Here is an 18,383-nt window from a genome sequence, read left to right on the forward strand (position 1 = left end):
AAAATATATTAAATAAAATTCTATAAAACTAAGAGAAAATTTACTAGGTATATAACTATCAAAAAGGTAAAATAAACATTTTTAAAAAAATGTAGATATAAAAAGAATTAATGGTGTTGAGATTAGAAAATTATTTTGAAATTTTGAAGATTCTTTTTTGTAAAATTAGATAATTATAAACTAAATTGAATAACATTTTGAAAATTACAAATTTTATTATTTATATGTACTATTATAGTATTTATTGTTATATTAATGATGATCTATCAATTATTAATCATATTCTAAAAAATTACCAAAAATATAAATTAATAATAAATATCAATGTTCATGTTCATGTTACTATTAGTTTAAGTCATATTATCATTGTTAGTGTGCTTATGTTATCATTCATTTAAAAAATCATTGTTATGATGAAACATGACAAATCACTTTTAAATAATGTTTAGGGGTATGTGATATATGAATTTAATTTATCTTTTCATATTTTTGAATGTATATGTCATATTTGAAAATATGTGGTGCTTAAATAAATGGTGTGCTAACAAAAAATATTACAATATTTCATTTGTATGTTAGTGATGTGGCTAAAAATTGTACCTAATAAAAACCAGATGGTTTAAGACCACTGTAGTTAATCAATGATACTGGTGAAAAATAGTTTGCATTTTTTATAAGAGATTTTCAATTTAATTAATTTATTTGGCAAAACTTACTTGACTAATGTAATTTTTATAATTATTTATTATTTTCTTTAAACTTCTAGAAGAACAAAGCCAAACTAATATTTTACTGCAAGCAATGAGAAAAGGTAGATGCATGAACATCCCAAGCTTTAGATATTGTAGGTAATGTTGGCGGTGACCGGTGGCTGATATACTTTTTTGTACATTGTTTTGTAGTTCTCAAGGAGATTCTTTGTCTAAATTCGCCTTCTTGTTTCAAAAAAAAAAATCGCCTTCTTGAGAAAATCACAAACCTTAAATAAAAACAATACATGATTATATACTGTATTTGAAACATATATCACACAAATGATATCGGACTTCACAATTCTTATTTCTGCCAGCTACAATAATTAGTTATGTAGTAAAGTAGAAGAAATACTCAAATTATGTAGTGGGAACAATTGATGGGAAATAAATGAATAGACGAAATAAACAGTACAATGTAAATAGTTTATTGATATAATGTAAATATTATTGACAACAATATTTTGATTGACCAAAAAACTAGCCATTTTCATTTGTTTTGGGAGACATTTTGAGTGGTGATTTTAAAAAAAAATTAATTACTTATGTATGTCATTACATATATATATATATACTATCTTTTCTATACATAATATCATCGTATATAATAATATAAAATTTCATATTATATATAATTAGGAATAATCATATATCGCTTGTGTTCTATCACATTAACTCAAACTTGATAGAACACATAGATATGACCCTTTTTTAGTAAATGATATATGACGTTACACATTTTCCTTTGTAAAAGTCAGTATTTACAATACAAAATGAAAACGCCATGAGTACCAAACAACGATGCGGTTAAACATGGGAAAAATATCTATTATTTACCTTTTTTTTCTGTCACTTATCTATTATTTACCTATTCAATACAAAATGAAGTTACATATGAAAAATGGATTTTCGTATTTATAGCAAGTTTGGGTCATGCCTGTAAAAAGATTAAAAGTGGAGAATGCATTGCACCTAACTGCACTATTCTGTATGCTATCCCCTGTATTTTGCATTATTATTTGACCACTTGGTTATTTTAATCCTTTTCTATTTTAAGTAGTTTCATTTTTATTTGGCTAGCTCGTTTCCAACTTGGTAGGCTTTACAGCTTCGTTGATGCAGTCAGCATAGAAAAATAATAGATTCCCTTTTGCAGTTTTTGGTAACAAAAAACAATTAACTAATCTTAAGATACAAAAAATCTTAGTATATAAAACATGGTTTTAAAAATTGTTAGTTAACATGTTCGCAATGTATATGAATAAAAAATAAAGATTATAACATGAGCAAAAATATAATACAATTTTTTGTTTAGAATTAAATGAGATTTAAATAGAAATGTTATTATTACAAAATATATTTTTATAGTTTCCTTTATAGATTCTTTAGAAAAAAATACTACATAATCTTTTAAAATTATATTTTGTTTAGGGTATTATAAAACATTACTATTAAATATTAGTTCCAATTAATATTATATAATTATATATATTTAGTATTTTTACAATTCAAATCACTACTATTTTCACAATTCATTTTTAGTTACATATTATTTAGTATCATTTTTATCATCAAATTCTTTTTTTAAAAAAATATACCATCAAAATCTTTTTTACAGTTATCTTTTGGTTAGGACTTAGTAAATAAGATACAATTTTTTTGTTTAGGATTTTTAAAGAAGGAAAGTTACTAGTAAATTATTATTAATAAAATAATGTAGATTGTTAAATGTTTCAATAATAACATGCCAGTGAAAATAATTTTCTTTTTCTAAAATCATTAATAAAAATATTTCTAAATAATTATTTCCTTTTTGAAATCTTTGTTTTAAATCATGAACAAAGAGAAAGTAAAATCTTATTTAATATTAATTTTTTAAGATCAATATGATACTAAAAATAATTTAATTGGCCAAAAATTGTTAAAATATTAGTAATATTGCAAAAAAAGAATTTTTAAAATAGCAACTATGAACTGGAAATAACTATTTGTTATTAATTTTATTATTCTAAACCCTAGCAAAAGATAATTGTAAAAAATATGTAATACTAATTTTTAATTTCTACAATTTTAAGATAAACTTGTAAGTAATATTTTACTGTAGTTTTTTTAAAAACATAGACAAAATGTCCATTTTTTGAGAATAGGACCACATTTTTTTCTTCTTGTTTACTGAAGTAGATTTGAGTTTTTGAGTTACTTTTCATAATCCTTGTAAATGCTCATTCATTCTTTGATTAATCAATATAAAATTTAATTAAAAAAAACATAGACAAAAGAGTTTGTGTCGTATTTTAAACCTAACCAAAAGATAATCATAAAATATTATTTGACAATATATATTTAAAATAAAATTTGATAGTGAACATGATATTAAAATATATTTAACTAAAAACAAATTGCAAAAATAGTAGTGATACGAATGGTAAAAGAATTTTAACTATTTAATAGTAAATAAACATAATTATTTGATAGTATTTTATTTCTTTGGAAATTTTAAACATAAGATAATTGTAAGAACTTATATGATAGTAATTTCCCTTTTCTAAAATCATAAACCAAAAATATAATAGAGTATTTTATATTTTTGAACTTCTAAATAAAAAGATTTAGAAAATATAATAATTTTCAGTTATCCTAAAAAAATAAAAAAAAATATTGAATTGTTTAATACTCCCTCCGTTTCATATTAAGTGTCGTTGTAGGAATTTTTTTCGTTGCAAAATAAGTGTCGTTTTAAGTTTTCAATGCAAAATTTATTATTTTATTATGCATTTTATTTTCTATTGGTTGAGATGTATGAGTAATGATGTTTTTGTATGGAAAATATGTAAAATTAATGATTTTTTAATCCGTGTGCCTAACTCTAAAATGACACTTATTAAGAAACAGAGGGAGTAGTAACTTTTATAAAAATTGATAACAAACATGATACTAAAAATATTTAATTAACAAAATTCAAAAGTTAAGATATTTTCTTGATTAGTCTTTATAATGGGTGTTCATACGAAAAATCAAACACATATTCAATATATATTTCCATGTTTGATCATAAAAATATATTATTATTATTATTATTATTATTATTATTATTATTATTATTATCTTAAGTGATATTTTAATGTATTTAATCAAAAACGAATCATAATTAACTGTTATTAAGGAAAAAAATAAAAGAAGTAATGAATTAAGAAAATTATTTAACATCAGATAAGTTTAATAAAATTTATTTACTGTTACTAGAAAATGAGAAACAAATAATTTGAAAATAATAATAAAGCATATAGAAAAATTAAAAAAAAATTAAAAAACAGACTAAAGATATTGCTTGATTCTCGGTTAGGCCAAAAATACCTTAATTCTAGTTTTGGATGGACGGCACATAATGGGCTTACTAAAAAATATGGGCCCTAAATATTTGTTTTAACTGTTGTAAGTGATGCAAAAAAGGGAAAAGGAGACAAATTTCAAGATATCCACCGAGTGCAGGCTTGCAGCACTATGTATCTCTATGCAAGTATTACTTGAAACATAATATTGACGTGAAGCTTTGGAGAGGATAGTTATCTCGGCGACGTTTGAGGTTGTTCATGCATTAGATTTACAAGGCTTAAGGTTTCCAAGCAAATGTGAAAAAGCAGTACGTAAGTTTTTTATTTTTACGTTAGTTACTAATGCTTTAAAACTCTTTAGAGATTTGAACAAGCCAGAGAGATTGGTTTACGTCTTTAAACCAAATAACTTCACTTCCCTAGAGCCAAGCGTCACAGGCTGTGCTCTAGCAACGCCCTGTTCATCGTTCCTACTGTCATTTCGTACACGAAACGCATCCTCAGGATTCACAAGCTAATCAAAAGATGTTTGGGTTTTGACCGTAAGTTTCTTCGCTTCAACCTGTGAAGCAATCAACCAAAAACCTTTAATACAAAGGAAACGAGGTTATGTTACTTCTAACAGCCACCCCTATCAAATTAGTGGACATACATGATAATACATACCTCTAATAATATCGTTAATATACTTTATAGTGTACATTTCTATTTGAGTTACTAATATGTAGAAAATTAGAATAATGTTCTTGGAAAAAAATATTTTTCATTCCCTTAATCTCCAAACTTACATTCTTGTTAGATCCACAAACTCCATATTTCCATTATTTTTTGTCTCCTTGATCACCAGGGAACTTCCAAATTTCCATATTAAAAATAAAAACTTCTTATTCTTTACAAGTAACTCAATTTTCCCATCTTTGTGGAGGTTTATAAACTTCTGTAATCCTAGCTATTCTTTTCGATCACCTTCAATTCTCTTCACCGTGCAACTTTTTTAGCTCTCTTGAAAGATGGTTCGTTTCTTTTCTTAGAAAACCTATTGAGCAAAATATAAATGCCACTATATTCAAATTCCATTGCAGTGTTTTTATTTTATTTAATGAGACAACTAAAGCTTTCGCTTGATGTATTGTTCGTAGTCGTCGAAAATTGTTTTTAAGTATCAGGGTTTTAACGAAGAAACCAGGCGGAAAGCACTTCGAAGTCTCTCTCATCGTACAGGTACACCAACACATCCCAGTAAACGGTCTTACACTACACCATTGGAATACTTCGAATAAACTAGCTTAACTGAACCAAGTTAAACCATGTGTTATATAGAGATGTAGATACTTTTAGTTAGGTTTTAAATTGTGATTTGTGAACAATACGTAGTGTTACAAAAAAAAAGAACAATACGTAATAATGTTTTTTCTTCTTCTTTGTTATAGGATACGAGTATGCAGATTTTAATTTAGACCTAGACGTACTTACGGTGACGGGACAAAACATGAATCGATGTAAAATCCTGAAGAAATTGAAGAAGATTTTTTACTTTATCGACATCCTTCAGACGTTGTGTGTTCCCCCTAATTAGTATGGGTTTAATGCATGTTCTGATGATATTCTAATAATACTTATCTCTTAATAGTGGTGTTTTTTTGTTATATTTTCGTTTTGTGCATTGGAGCTATACAGTCCAATCTATTGGGGTGGACCCGTCAGTTCATTTTTTTATTTTATCTTTTCTTAACAAAGGCTCCCAAGTTTTAACTAGTTTACGAGTAAAAACGTAGGTTTATTCTTATCAATAAAGCATTTTTAATAGCTATTATTAGCTAACTATGATTAAAATCATAGTATAAATACGCAAATCCTAATTTTCAACGTAAAAATTAGTTATTTAACCACATGACACCATATTTGATTCATATATATTATTCGGTTTCTATATATTTTCTCTCTTAAATTATAGCAAATTGTAGTGATTTTTTATAAGAAATCCCAAATTTAAATCCATATTTATCAGATTCACAGTTTTTTAGATATATTAATGTAAAGAATAAATATCTGTGTTAAACATACACAATTTTGAATTTGAAATACAAAGAGAAAACAATTTCATTGTATCATTTGGCTACCAATATTTTGTTAATTTTAGTGATTTAACCAAAAGAGAAAACATTTCTTCGTTTATTACATATTCCAACGATTTTGCAAAAAGAGAAAGAGAGTCCTAATTAGGATTCTTCATTTATAATTTTTTTTCATTTAACATGTATATAATAAAATGATCATTCGATTAGTTCTACACAAAAAACAAAAAGTATTTCATAACAATTTTATTGAAGAATAAATAAAATAAATTATTATATTTCTGCTGCATTTCATTCATCTTATTATAATCCTATCTATTCTATTTATTTACTCTTGGAATGTATAGATGGACGTTATCCTTTCGCATGGTGGGCTTCAAGTCTAAGAGTTGGACTTTATGACAATTATTTAACACGTGGTCATGTACAGAGCATGGCATTTACACATGGAACGACATAAAAGAGTTTCAACATTCAACTACTGCCATGGGTTTTTGGCCAGAAGCAAGAGCGGGTATTTGATATATATGCAGTTTTGTAAAGTACAGTTAATTCGATTCTTGTCCTGTAGTTTTTACTCGGCTCTTTTGTAATCGGCTCGATTAACGATATTTTAATAGACAAGCGGACAGGCCTCTAATTAATATTTTGTTTTTCAAAATCAGATCTCTAATATTTTCTTTTCAAAATCACATCTCTAATATTATCATAGATGAACTTGTAATACGATGATTACGTCTGCCGATCGATATCAAGTATTAAACGAAGGGAATCAATCAGAACGAATGTGCTTATTGATTTCTCTATTCTTACACGAGGGTAAAATTTGTTTTCCCCATTAAATATGTCATTATCTTCCCTCAGTACTCACTCTACATAATTGACCGGTCTATTGTCGCCATCTTTTGCCGCCCAACTATATATAAATAGATGTGATAAGGTCGTACACTCTTCACTACCAAAGCATCTTTCCTCACAACAAACTGAACTAGCTCTAGTGACGAAATCAAGACATGGGAAGCCTCAAGTCTCTTGTTATCTTGGCTTTGCTTTTATCCCTCACTCTCGCTGTTTTTGCTGACACGTCCAACGATGCTTCTACAAATGGTATATAACTCTCTTTTATACTCTCACATAACTGATGACCGAATGTTTTATACATAGCCTGACGTAAATAACATATAAATCACACGTGCAGCTAAAAATGAAGTGAAGCCAAGTGAAGCAACCGATACCGTAGAGCCGCAGCAATGGTGGCCGGGTGGTTGTAGGTTCGGGTGTTGCGGTGGCTGGGTGTTTGGACGGTGCAACTTCTGTTGTCGACGGCCACAAGCCGCTGAAGCCGTGGAAACCGAGGCTGTTGAGGCCAATGATGTTGAACCTCAGCAGCGGGGAGGTGGTGGTTGTAGGTACGGATGTTGCGGATCCTGGCGTTATGGACGGTGCAGCTACTGTTGCCGAAGTGCTCAAGCCGAGGAGACCGTGGAAACCGAAGCTGTTGAGGCCAACGCTGTTGAACCTCAGCAGCGGGGAGGTGGTGGCTGTAGGTACGGATGTTGCGGATGGCGAGGTGGACGGTGCGCCTACTGTTGCCGAAGTGCTCAAGCCGAGGAGACCGGGGAAACCGAAGCTGTCGAGGCCAACTTTGTTGAACCTCAGCAGCGGGGAGGTGGTGGCTGTAGATACGGATGTTGCGGATCCTGGCGTTATGGACGATGCACCTACTGTTGCCGAAGTGCTCAAGCCGAGGCTGAAGTTGTTAAGCCCCAACAACGTAGCAGATGTAGGTATGGTTGCTGTGGAAGCTACGCTTATGGGCAGTGCAGTGCTTGCTGTTCCAAGAAAATGGCTACTGAGGAAGCGGAGAAAAAGGAAGAAGCTAAGCCATAAAATGGTGTGTAACATACAAACTCTATATAGCCCTTTTGTCACAAAAAAAAAAGAACACATACAAACTCTATGTTTGTATGCATGATATGTCAATATAAGGAAAAAAAAATGTTGCTACGAGAAGGTCTATAGCTCAATAAAAAAAAAGTCCTAGGTTCATATATAATATGTATTTTGTTATGTAGTGTTTTTTTGTCGACTGTTATGTAGTGTTTTCCTCGTGAAGATTATAATAATAACTACGTTTTAAAAATTAAATCGTGAATTGCAATAATTAAATTATGATAATGAAAAACATGTATGAAAACCACATTTATAATATGGTATTACGCAAAAAAAAATCGTATTACGAAGATTTATGATCCTAACATTCATTATGCAGACTTGAGATATAAAATAAATTTAGATCGCTAATTTAGATTATTTTTATCGTTAATGTACGCATGATTTGTTTTTAGATTTTATACTCTCCAGCGAAAGGAGTATTCACCGATCCAACCCATAGAGTTCCGTCACGCTCCTCCACCTCACTTATGGAGATCCATTTATTTCCATTTGTACCCTCGAAAACCTCCGATATTACGCCACTACCTTCGCTCAACCTCACGGCCATCCCGTTACCTTTGTACTTGGCCCAGTACGAATGGACTTTCATCCAGTCCACCGGCAAACCTAAGGCGGCGTGTCCTAGCCACGCGTTCGACATGGCGAACTCAGTCAGCTTTGAGTGTTTTGTATTCAAGCCTACCCAAAATCCACCACGTGGACTCCTCTTTATATTGTCGGGGAACCCAGGGAGCTGCTCCGCAAAAACCTCGTAGTTCTCGTGAGACTTAGAAACCGAAGTGTCGTTGAGCCAGTAACGTAGGATTCGGGACGTCGCAGTCTCAGCCACGAGAAGGTAATCGCCGTTTTGGCTTAGTACGATCCCGTTTGCGAACGCAAGGTTGCTTAGAAGCGTTGTCACTTGTTTTGTACTTGGATCATATTTCATCAATCTACCGGTTCTGTCCCCACTCATAATCACGCCTATATAATTCCTGAAAAGAAATTAAACAGTATACTCTTATACTAGATTTTTTTTTGTTCACATACTAGATTTTCAAATCATTATTTTAATAACGTTTACTTTTTCAGTATTACATACGATGTATAACTGTACATGTATAATTCATGTGTATATTGTATTTGACATATAAGAATGCTTTTGTGTTTTAGATAAATGATCAAAATTCACAGAAGGTTACCTCCGTTGATAAACAGTACTACTATCGGTAAAGTAGATAACTCCGGTCTGTGGATCTATCTCAACACTGTTGGTAAACGTAAGGGGCTTATCCAGCTGATCTGTTAATACTTGATTGGCTAAACCACCTTCCCGACCAACTTTAAGAAGGCCCATGTAAGCATCAGCAATAAAAAGATCACCAGTGGACTTTTCAAAGGCCAGGCCCAATGGTCGACCACACTCGTGTTCCGTTCGTTGGTGCTCGTGCGGGCCCTCACAACCATCTCTGCAAATGTAAAGGGACCCTAATTAAGTATAACACTAAACAGTAAAATCAGATCATAACGGACTAATTTTCACAACTGTCTATAACTATTCCTTTATATCAAGGCTAACACCAAGGTGAGTTTAGTGAGTTGTTTATTTTTATTTACATGATTGTTATTCCATCCGTTTGCTTAGTGGTATATTGAAAAGATGCATTGCTGTCTAAATATACTGTGATCTTTCTGAAATATGTTTAAATAGAACATATTTTAATACAAATCTAGACCACAAAAATCTAATATCACATTTGTGTCTTGGTTGTGTACTGATGACTCCTAGTAAATAAAAAATGCAACATTGTCTATCTTCTGACTCAATTCTTTAGCTGTCAGCAATTCATAACACTCGCGTGAGGAGCATCGATGAATAAAATATTAATCAAAGGAATTATAGAAGCAATTAATTTTATAGTCGAATGTGCAAATATAATTGAATTCTAGAATAGTAGAATCCCCTCAAAATGGGAACTTCACATGCATGCCCAAATAACAATATTGTGATTCAGAAAGTGAAACTTGCAACTTAAAACAACCAAGTTGACCACGTGAAAGTTGGTAGTACATATGCCGAAACAAAAGAAGTACCTTTCATTTGGTCAGGATCATAACTTATTATATTAAATATGTAATTTAGTTAAACTCAAAAGATTAAAGTTAACCAAGTTGGTATTTCAAAGAAGATAATTTCACCATTATGATAATTAGATCGATAATTTCGGTGGAACAGAAGAAATTGATTGGATACAATTGAAGCACTTTGTTATGAAGATGCATTCCAAAGAAAAGTAGAAAACTAGAAAATGAAAAGGAGAAATTATTGCGTACCTTGCTGGGGTGGTGACGGCGAAATCTATCCAACGGCTCTCATTAGCTATCCACTTAACAATTCGACCGTCGGATAAACCGGTGTAAGGACCATCTCCGGAGATATCGAAGACGAAACTCTCAGGTCCAGAAGCTCCGGTGGTAGGAATCAAATGGAACTCAGGGAAATGAACAGTCAACATTGACTCTCCATGTTTTAGACTCTCGCGGGAAGAATCGAAGAGGCTTAAGAGAAAGGCAAGTGATATCGCAACCACCAAAACGAGTTTCATCATTCTCCTCTCCCCGTAGATTGTCTTTGTGGTAAGAGCGATATGTAGTTCTCTTAAATATAAACTGAAGTGTCAAAAATAATGAATAGTTAAGTTACAAAAAAAAAAAAAATGAATAGTTTTCTTATACATGTCGAATTCGTGTCAAAAACTCAACACCAAATATTTTACTTATATTATTGTATTCTTGGGGTTTGTGGATCATGCATTTATTATCATGCATATGCTAGTTCATATGTTTATTTTTTCTTGTTCAAACATTTCTTTCTTATTGCTTTATTATGAAAGATACATTTCCTTCTTACTGACCAGACATTCATGATACCCAAGTTTGTCAAGATATAAGTTTTTGCTGTTTATGGAACGAGATTATAAAGAAATCAAACAATACATTCTTCTAGTCTGCTTCAATTCGTGTATCAATTAGGCATATGTGACTACGAAGTTTCCATGATTTATATGTAATAAGAATACTAGATAGTTGGCCCGCTCATGCGGGCTTAATAATCTTATAAATATTTACTGATATATATATTATTATTATTTCAATAATTATCATGATAAGTTTATATATGTATGACTATTATTGAAATTATTTTTTTAATCTTTATGATTAAAAATACTATTTTCAGATAACAACATAATATATATTAGAACTGTTTTATTTATTTTTGGCCAAAAGTTGTATTATATTAATTTACGTTCCATTATCTAATCTAATAGATAAACATAAAATTATTAAAATAACTTTTTAATTATAGTACATATCATATATAACTATTTATTATATACATGATCATATTATCTCTATTCATATTAATTAATACACATACATTTGTCACTAAAATTAACTTTTTATAAAACCAAACATATAAATGAGGTTAGACCATTATCTGATGACGTCAGCTCCTAATTGCTCTATCTAACGGGGTTTTAGGTGTTTCGTCCGCCTATGGGGACAAAAACATTTTATAATTATTTATTAATATATGCATAACTAATTAAAATATTATAGTTATAAATCATATTTTTTTCATTTGAAAATTCTTACGTATTATAATTTTAAAAATGTTTCATTCATTATATTTTACTATTAATAAATAAATCTTAAAATCACTTAATATTTTTTTTGATTATATAAATTAAGAATTTTACTTGAATAATATGTGTCTTTTTTAATTTTGAATTTTTTTATTAAAAGTTTTTTCGGATTACAACACAATATATAAAAACGAATTTAAATTAATAATAGTAAGAACTATCCGAAATCTGAAAATATAGATGTTAAATAAAAAACAATTTATTTTAAATTCGTTTTTATTTTTAGCTAATATATATACTTTTTATTCATTAAGGGTAGAATCGATATTAACCACTCTAACTTTTAACGTAGGAACTCTGTTGCGAAAAATCACTTCGCAAATAATAGTAGAATAGAACTATCCAAAATCTGAAAATATAGATGTTAAATAAAAAACAATTTATTTTAAATTCATTTTTATTTTTAGCTAATATATATATACTTTTTATTCATTAAGGATACAATCGATATTAACCACTTCAACTTTTAACGTGGGAGTTCCGCTGCGAAAAATTACTTCCGTAAATAATAGTATAGATTTATTTCCTAATTGTCTATACTAACAATAAAGAAAATAACAAGTATTCATATTTTATTATTTATTTTTAGTGTTTGATTTTTGATGCATATTATACATGTGCAGATGGTATGATTGCTTACAAAACGCCTTAGATCGAGGGATCACATTTACTTCATTGTACTAAAAGGAGATCTATTTTCCATAGTGTTTATCTAGTTTGCATCAGTCTACAATTTTGGGTAAAGAGTAAATTTTATTCGACAACCAAAACAAAGATATGAAATAACGTTGAATGAGAAAGTCGTAAATTTAAAATATTTTTTTTGTGGTAAATTTAAAATATATAAAACCAAAATTAACAGAAAAACGCAGCGACCTCAAACTTTACTAACCACGTTTTATTTCGTAACAATTAATAAATGTTTTTGTTTGACCGTTTTTATAAGTATAAATGAAGCATAAATTTAAATAGCAATAATAAAAAGACAAAGGAGGTTGGAGGAAGTGAATAGGCAGGAGAAGGGGCAGTGGACAGAATAAGCAAAGGCATGCAACCCCACTTAGCAACCTATTCGTTCTGTTGCCTTCTGAGTTCTGACAATTTTTTTTTTTTTAAATTGTCAGTCATCAAACCCATCCAAACAAACAATGCCATAAACATCAGTGTCAATTAAAGAAAATAATCATAAAAATTTGTGACAACCAAATTACCAGAAAAAATAAGAAGAAAGAAGAGAAGAATGTGACCAGAAAAAAGAGAAGAAGAACGTGACCACCTCATGTTTACAAATATCCCGCTTTTATCTTGTCTGTTATGGTTAGTGGACTGCACAGACTGGTCATCAGCCTCACACCTCTTTCAGATTTCTTATCAACTTTGAAAATCTTATGTATGTACTAGCTTGGGATCTAAGACCATGATTAATGAAGGTTCTTAGAAGTAGGATTTTTAGCGTAATTTAAGAACTAATTTTTAACTTTAACAAAGAAAAAAATTAGTGTTGGAAAAAAAAAAATTAACAACCGATTCTTAAATTATGTTAAGAACCACATTTCTAAGGATCCTCATTAATCATGATTTAAGTATACAGACATATATTAAAAGGAACTTTAGAGCACCTTTATCGCCATATCTTATGGCATATCTTATGTAATTAATGGCGAAAATTAAATGTAAAATGCTTATAAACGATGCAAACGTTTGTTAAATAAGAAGTGTTTTAACACGTCCCTTAAGGGCACGTGTCACGATATGATAAATCTAGAGTTTTGTTTTTTTCTTTTCTCTTTTCTCTCTTCTCTCTTGTCCTCTCGTTCTCTCCTTCTCTCCTTCTCTTCGTCTCTCCTTCTCGACATCCCTCTCTCGACGGCGAGTAGACCATCTCTGTCTCTGTGTTGCCGATCTGTCCACTCCTTATCTCCATCTCTCCTTCTCTGATTCTCTTCGTCGACCTTCTCACCATCTCTCTCTCTCGACGGCGTCAGCGAGTGGAACGGATTTCCCGATCTCTCCGCCGATCTCTCCAACGATTTGGTTTCTCAGTCCACGACGATCTCACCGCCGAGCTCTCCGCCGATTGTCTAGCTCAGTCGACGCCGATCTCTCCGCCCTTTGCAACCGACTCCTCAATCCATCGATCTCTCCGCCGAATCGAAAACAAAAAACAGGTATGTCTCCTCAATCCATCGATCTCTCCTCAATCCATCGATCTGTCCTGATTAGTTTTTGTTTTTGGAATATATAAAATTGTAAATTAGGGTTTGCGATTGACAATTTGACTTGTTAAGGATTGGATTGGATTGTATGTTTCTGATTGAAGTGTGGTTATTAGAATAATTTTTTTGATTGTAACTTGATTGTAACTTGATTGTATGCTTGTGAGTATTCGATGCCTATGTCTTCCATTGATGACTATGTCTTCCATTAGGAAGTAGTATTGTTTAGGTTACTTGAACATCTAGATTTTTTTTTTTTCATCTTCCTATTGGTTTCTCAGTTGCTATGACGTTAATTTTTGTACATCTTCTTAACTGTCAAGTGTATTGTTTATGTGTCCATACCTTTAAAAGCCAACAACCATACTTGCTCAATGCTACTCGATTATTGAATACATGCAACAAGTTGATTAAAGTATGAATTTTCATTAATTTGTAGTGGCTTTCTGTCACGGGATTCTGTTTTTCTTGATGACTATGTCTTCCATTAGGAAGTAGTATTGTTTAGGTTACTTGAACAACTTACGGTAGGTTTCATTATTAAGTATAGTCTTGTAACCTGGTTGGTGTATTTAAGTCTAGGTTGAAGGTTTCAAACATTGATGACTATGTCTTGTCGCTGCTATAGGAAAAAGAAACCAACTCGCTTACAGTTTGAAGTGAAATTTATTAGTGTGAAATGAGTTGAGCTTTGATGGTTTGTGTAATAGCTTTGATGGTTTGTGTACTGTGAAATGAGTTTAGTTTAGTTTGTTCTCAACCAATTTTGAATAGTTAGTAGAAGTTAATTTTCGAATAGCTTTGATGGGTGTGTAATAAGTTGTGATTAGACTGTGGTGGTTTATGGTTAGGTCTTTATGATTGTAACTTATTACTAGTTCACTTGTTTCACCTATTAAACCCCAACCCTCCTTCATTATATCATATATTCCATATAGCCCAACCCCAATCAGCATCTTCTGTCTCTCTTATGGATCAACCGCATCCATATAGCCAGTCCTCTAGCTATATGAGCCTTCTGCACAGTCAGGATGACAGTGTTCTCCATTCGAACTTTCCTTTTGAGAGTTCTCCTTCTACTATCAACATAGGAACAAACGAAATCCCTTCTTTCAGTACCCTACAGTCTGATGCTCCAACTCCACCCGAAGTGAGACCAAAGAGGCGTAGGATAAGGCAGCAATGGACCCCAGCCGATGATGAGGTCCTGATAAGTGTGTGGCTAAACACTTCTAAAGATCCCATTGTAGGAACTGATCAAAGGGGTTTGACGTTCTGGCAACGCGTTGGAGAGTACTACTCCTCAAGTCCGCATGCTAGGGCTACTGGTGACAAGAGAGAGCATCTGAACTGTAAACAAAGGTGGCACAAAATCAATGAACTGACCAACAAATTCGTCGGGGCCTATGCAGCTGCAGAGAGACAACAAAGCAGTGGTCAGAGTGAGAGTGATGTGCTGAAGGTCGCTCATGAGATCTACCACAAGGAGATGAACCTTAAGTTCAACCTTGAGCACGCATGGTGCATTCTAAGGTATGAACAGAAATGGCAAACACTCAACACTCCTCAAAGCAGTGGCAGTGCAAAGAAAAAATCCTATCCAGAAGTTTCAAGCCCCAATGTTGAGGAAGAAGAGATACGGCCTGAAGGTATCAAGGCTGCTAAAGCAAGAAGGGCTAATGGTGGGAAAGGAAAGGCTGCTGTTCAATATGACCGCATTTGGGAGATCAAGAAGGAGGATTTTGCACAGAAGGAGGTACTGTCAAAGCTAGCAATTCTCGACACTCTGCTTGCTAAAAAAGAACCCCTAACTGAGGCCGAAGAAGCAGTCAAGCAAAAGCTACTCCTCCTTATTTGAATGTGTTGTCTGTTTAGGTTGAAGGTTTCTAAGTGTTGTCTGTTTCTTTGCTTCGGTTTTAAATGCTTTCTACTTTATGAATGTAGTTCCTTTGCTTTGCTTCTGTTTCTATGTTATAAAAATATACAAATCATCCATCTTCAACATTATTTCAGAGCATTATTTTTCTTACATTTAAAATGGCATCATCTTCTGGCCATTTTCATTACCACAAAAGCCATAATGATGATGCTGAATTTGAATCTCTTTTTGACGAATTATTAGAAATTCCCGATGTCATTCCCGATCCGAAAATAAGAAAAAAACGTGCTTTTATCGAGAGACACCGGGAAGAAGGAGATATAAAGCTCTGGAATGATTATTTTTCTGAGACTCCTACATACCCTCACAATATATTCCGGCGACGATTTAGAATGAGCAAGCCATTGTTCATGCGTATTGTCCATCGTCTCTCAACGGAAGTAGAGTATTTTGCTCCAACACAAGATGCAGTCGGAAGGTCAAGTCTATCACCGCTCCAAAAATGCACCGCAGCAATTCGTCAGTTAGCATATGGTGGTGGGGCTGATACGGTAGACGAATATGTCCGATGTGGTGAAACAACAGCTCGAAAATGCTTGCACCAGTTTACCGCCGGAATTATTCACTTGTTTGGCGATGAATTTCTAAGACGGCCTACACCGGAGGATCTTGAGAGACTACTGCATATTGGAGAACAACGTGGATTTCCCGGGATGATTGGAAGCATCGACTGTATGCATTGGGAGTGGAAGAATTGTCCTTCCTCTTGGAAAGGTATGTATTCCCGAGGAACCGATAAACCAACAATTGTGTTGGAGGCCGTAGCTTCTTATGACCTTTGGATATGGCACGCTTTTTTTGGAGGTCCAGGTACTATGAATGATCTTAATATTCTTGAACGATCACCTGTTTTTGATGACATAATTTACGGAAGATCTCCGCAAGTCGACTTCACTGTCAACGGAAGGGAGTATAATTTCGCCTACTATCTCACCGATGGTATTTATCCGGAATGGGCGACATTTATTAAATCTATCCGACTACCACAAGAAGAAAAACATAAATTATTTGCCAAAACCCAAGAAAGAATTCGAAAAGATGTTGAGCGTGCCTTTGGAGTCCTGCAAGCCCGATTCGCCGTTATTAAAAATCCATCCCATTTATGGGATAAAAAAAAGATATCAAATATTATGAGAGCATGTATAATACTTCATAATATGATTGTCGAAGATGAACGACGTACAGAGACTGAAGATGAGACGTTCCAAGGTCAAGATACTTCTTTTTGCGTCAAGATCCCTACTGAGCTTTTCACTCCAGGTGATCGTCGAGAAAGAATTAAGGCAAGCCCAGTCCATAAACAATTAAAACTTGATCTGATCGAACATATATGGAATCAATTTGGTGTTTAAATTTCTATGAATTAAATAAATGTATTTTTATTCAAATTTGTAATGTTTTCGAGTTTGTAATTTTCTTTTCAACTTTGTAATATTTTTTTCCTAAGACCACATTTTCATTAGTTATCTATTTTAATGTTATACTAGATTTTGACCCGCCCTTTCAAGGGCGGGTATATTTTTTGTTTAATTTTTTTTGATTTTTTATATTTGTGTTTTTATTTTGTTTTGTAATTAGATTTGTGTTTTTATTTGTAATCATATTTGTGTATAGTATTTCTTTTTAATTATTTAGTAAGAGATTTCGATAATTGTATTTAGAAGAAAGTTATCGAATGTGGTTATTATTGAAAATGGTTACGTTATATATTTAGAAATTATTTAGATGCAGTTATAAAATATATTGGACTAATCATTTATTAATATGTCATGATCATGATTTTTATTATAATATTTAAAATTTTAAATAGTGTTTTCATATCCGATCCAGACCTATAGTCGAGTTAGTAGACATGGCAATTCGAACAATCGAAAATTTATATAAAAATTATTTACATAATGACATAATAAATAATATTTTTAATTTTCGAATAACTCATTTTTATCGTTAATTAATAATATACACTATAAATGATATTCAAATTTGTATATGATATATGGTTTAGGGTATATAATAAGACTATAACTGATATAATTAATCTTTTTAATTTTTCTTACACTAATTAATGCTTATTTTAATATTTTATGTAATGATCAAAAAAAGTTTAAATTTATTTTGTATTTGATAATTATTTTGTATGTCTCACAGAATAACCATGATGTCAAAAAAGAAAGAATAATAACCCATAACTTTTTTTGGTAGGTATAATAACCCATAACTTTAATAGTAATAACATCAATCAAATTAATTATATTGATTAAACGAATTGTACAGTTATTCATAGGACACTTATAAGGGTCATAAGAGCAACCTATTTAAGGAACCATTACTGCCGTTAAAAAAGGAGCGATAATTATAGTTAATCAAACAAAATTACATATCCACTAACCAAATAATATATCCACGAAAGTCAAACGGGAATGAATG

At 31.6% G+C, this 18,383-nt stretch overlaps 4 protein-coding genes across 4 annotated transcripts; 3 read left to right on the plus strand and 1 right to left on the minus strand.

Annotated features, from left to right (window-relative positions):
* The first annotated feature begins 7,096 nt into the window (after positions 1-7,096).
* LOC108808850 (late embryogenesis abundant protein M17-like) lies at positions 7,097-8,307 on the plus strand. Its single transcript, XM_018580947.2, has 2 exons — positions 7,097-7,266; positions 7,358-8,307. Exons 1-2 carry the CDS (start codon positions 7,173-7,175, stop codon positions 8,047-8,049), a joined length of 786 nt encoding a protein of 261 aa, XP_018436449.1. The 5' UTR covers positions 7,097-7,172; the 3' UTR covers positions 8,050-8,307.
* Positions 8,308-8,348: 41 nt separating this feature from the next.
* Positions 8,349-10,799, minus strand: LOC108811978 (protein STRICTOSIDINE SYNTHASE-LIKE 2-like). Its single transcript, XM_018584105.2, has 3 exons — positions 10,429-10,799; positions 9,297-9,563; positions 8,349-9,089 (listed from the first exon to the last, which is right to left on the minus strand). Exons 1-3 carry the CDS (start codon positions 10,701-10,703, stop codon positions 8,504-8,506), a joined length of 1,128 nt encoding a protein of 375 aa, XP_018439607.1. The 5' UTR covers positions 10,704-10,799; the 3' UTR covers positions 8,349-8,503.
* A 4,227-nt stretch (positions 10,800-15,026) lies between these two features.
* On the plus strand, positions 15,027-15,875 carry LOC108808849 (glutathione S-transferase T3-like). The gene has a single exon (XM_018580946.1). It carries the CDS (start codon positions 15,027-15,029, stop codon positions 15,873-15,875), a length of 849 nt encoding a protein of 282 aa, XP_018436448.1.
* A 107-nt stretch (positions 15,876-15,982) lies between these two features.
* LOC130496616 (uncharacterized) lies at positions 15,983-17,437 on the plus strand. The gene is made up of 2 exons (XM_056988831.1): positions 15,983-16,670; positions 16,767-17,437. The coding sequence occupies exons 1-2, from the start codon at positions 16,055-16,057 to the stop codon at positions 17,306-17,308; spliced, it is 1,158 nt and encodes a 385-aa protein (XP_056844811.1). The 5' UTR covers positions 15,983-16,054; the 3' UTR covers positions 17,309-17,437.
* Positions 17,438-18,383: the final 946 nt, after the last annotated feature.

Source organism: Raphanus sativus, chromosome 6, assembly GCF_000801105.2.
Source record: "Raphanus sativus cultivar WK10039 chromosome 6, ASM80110v3, whole genome shotgun sequence".
NCBI classification, from domain to species: Eukaryota; Viridiplantae; Streptophyta; class Magnoliopsida; order Brassicales; family Brassicaceae; genus Raphanus; species Raphanus sativus.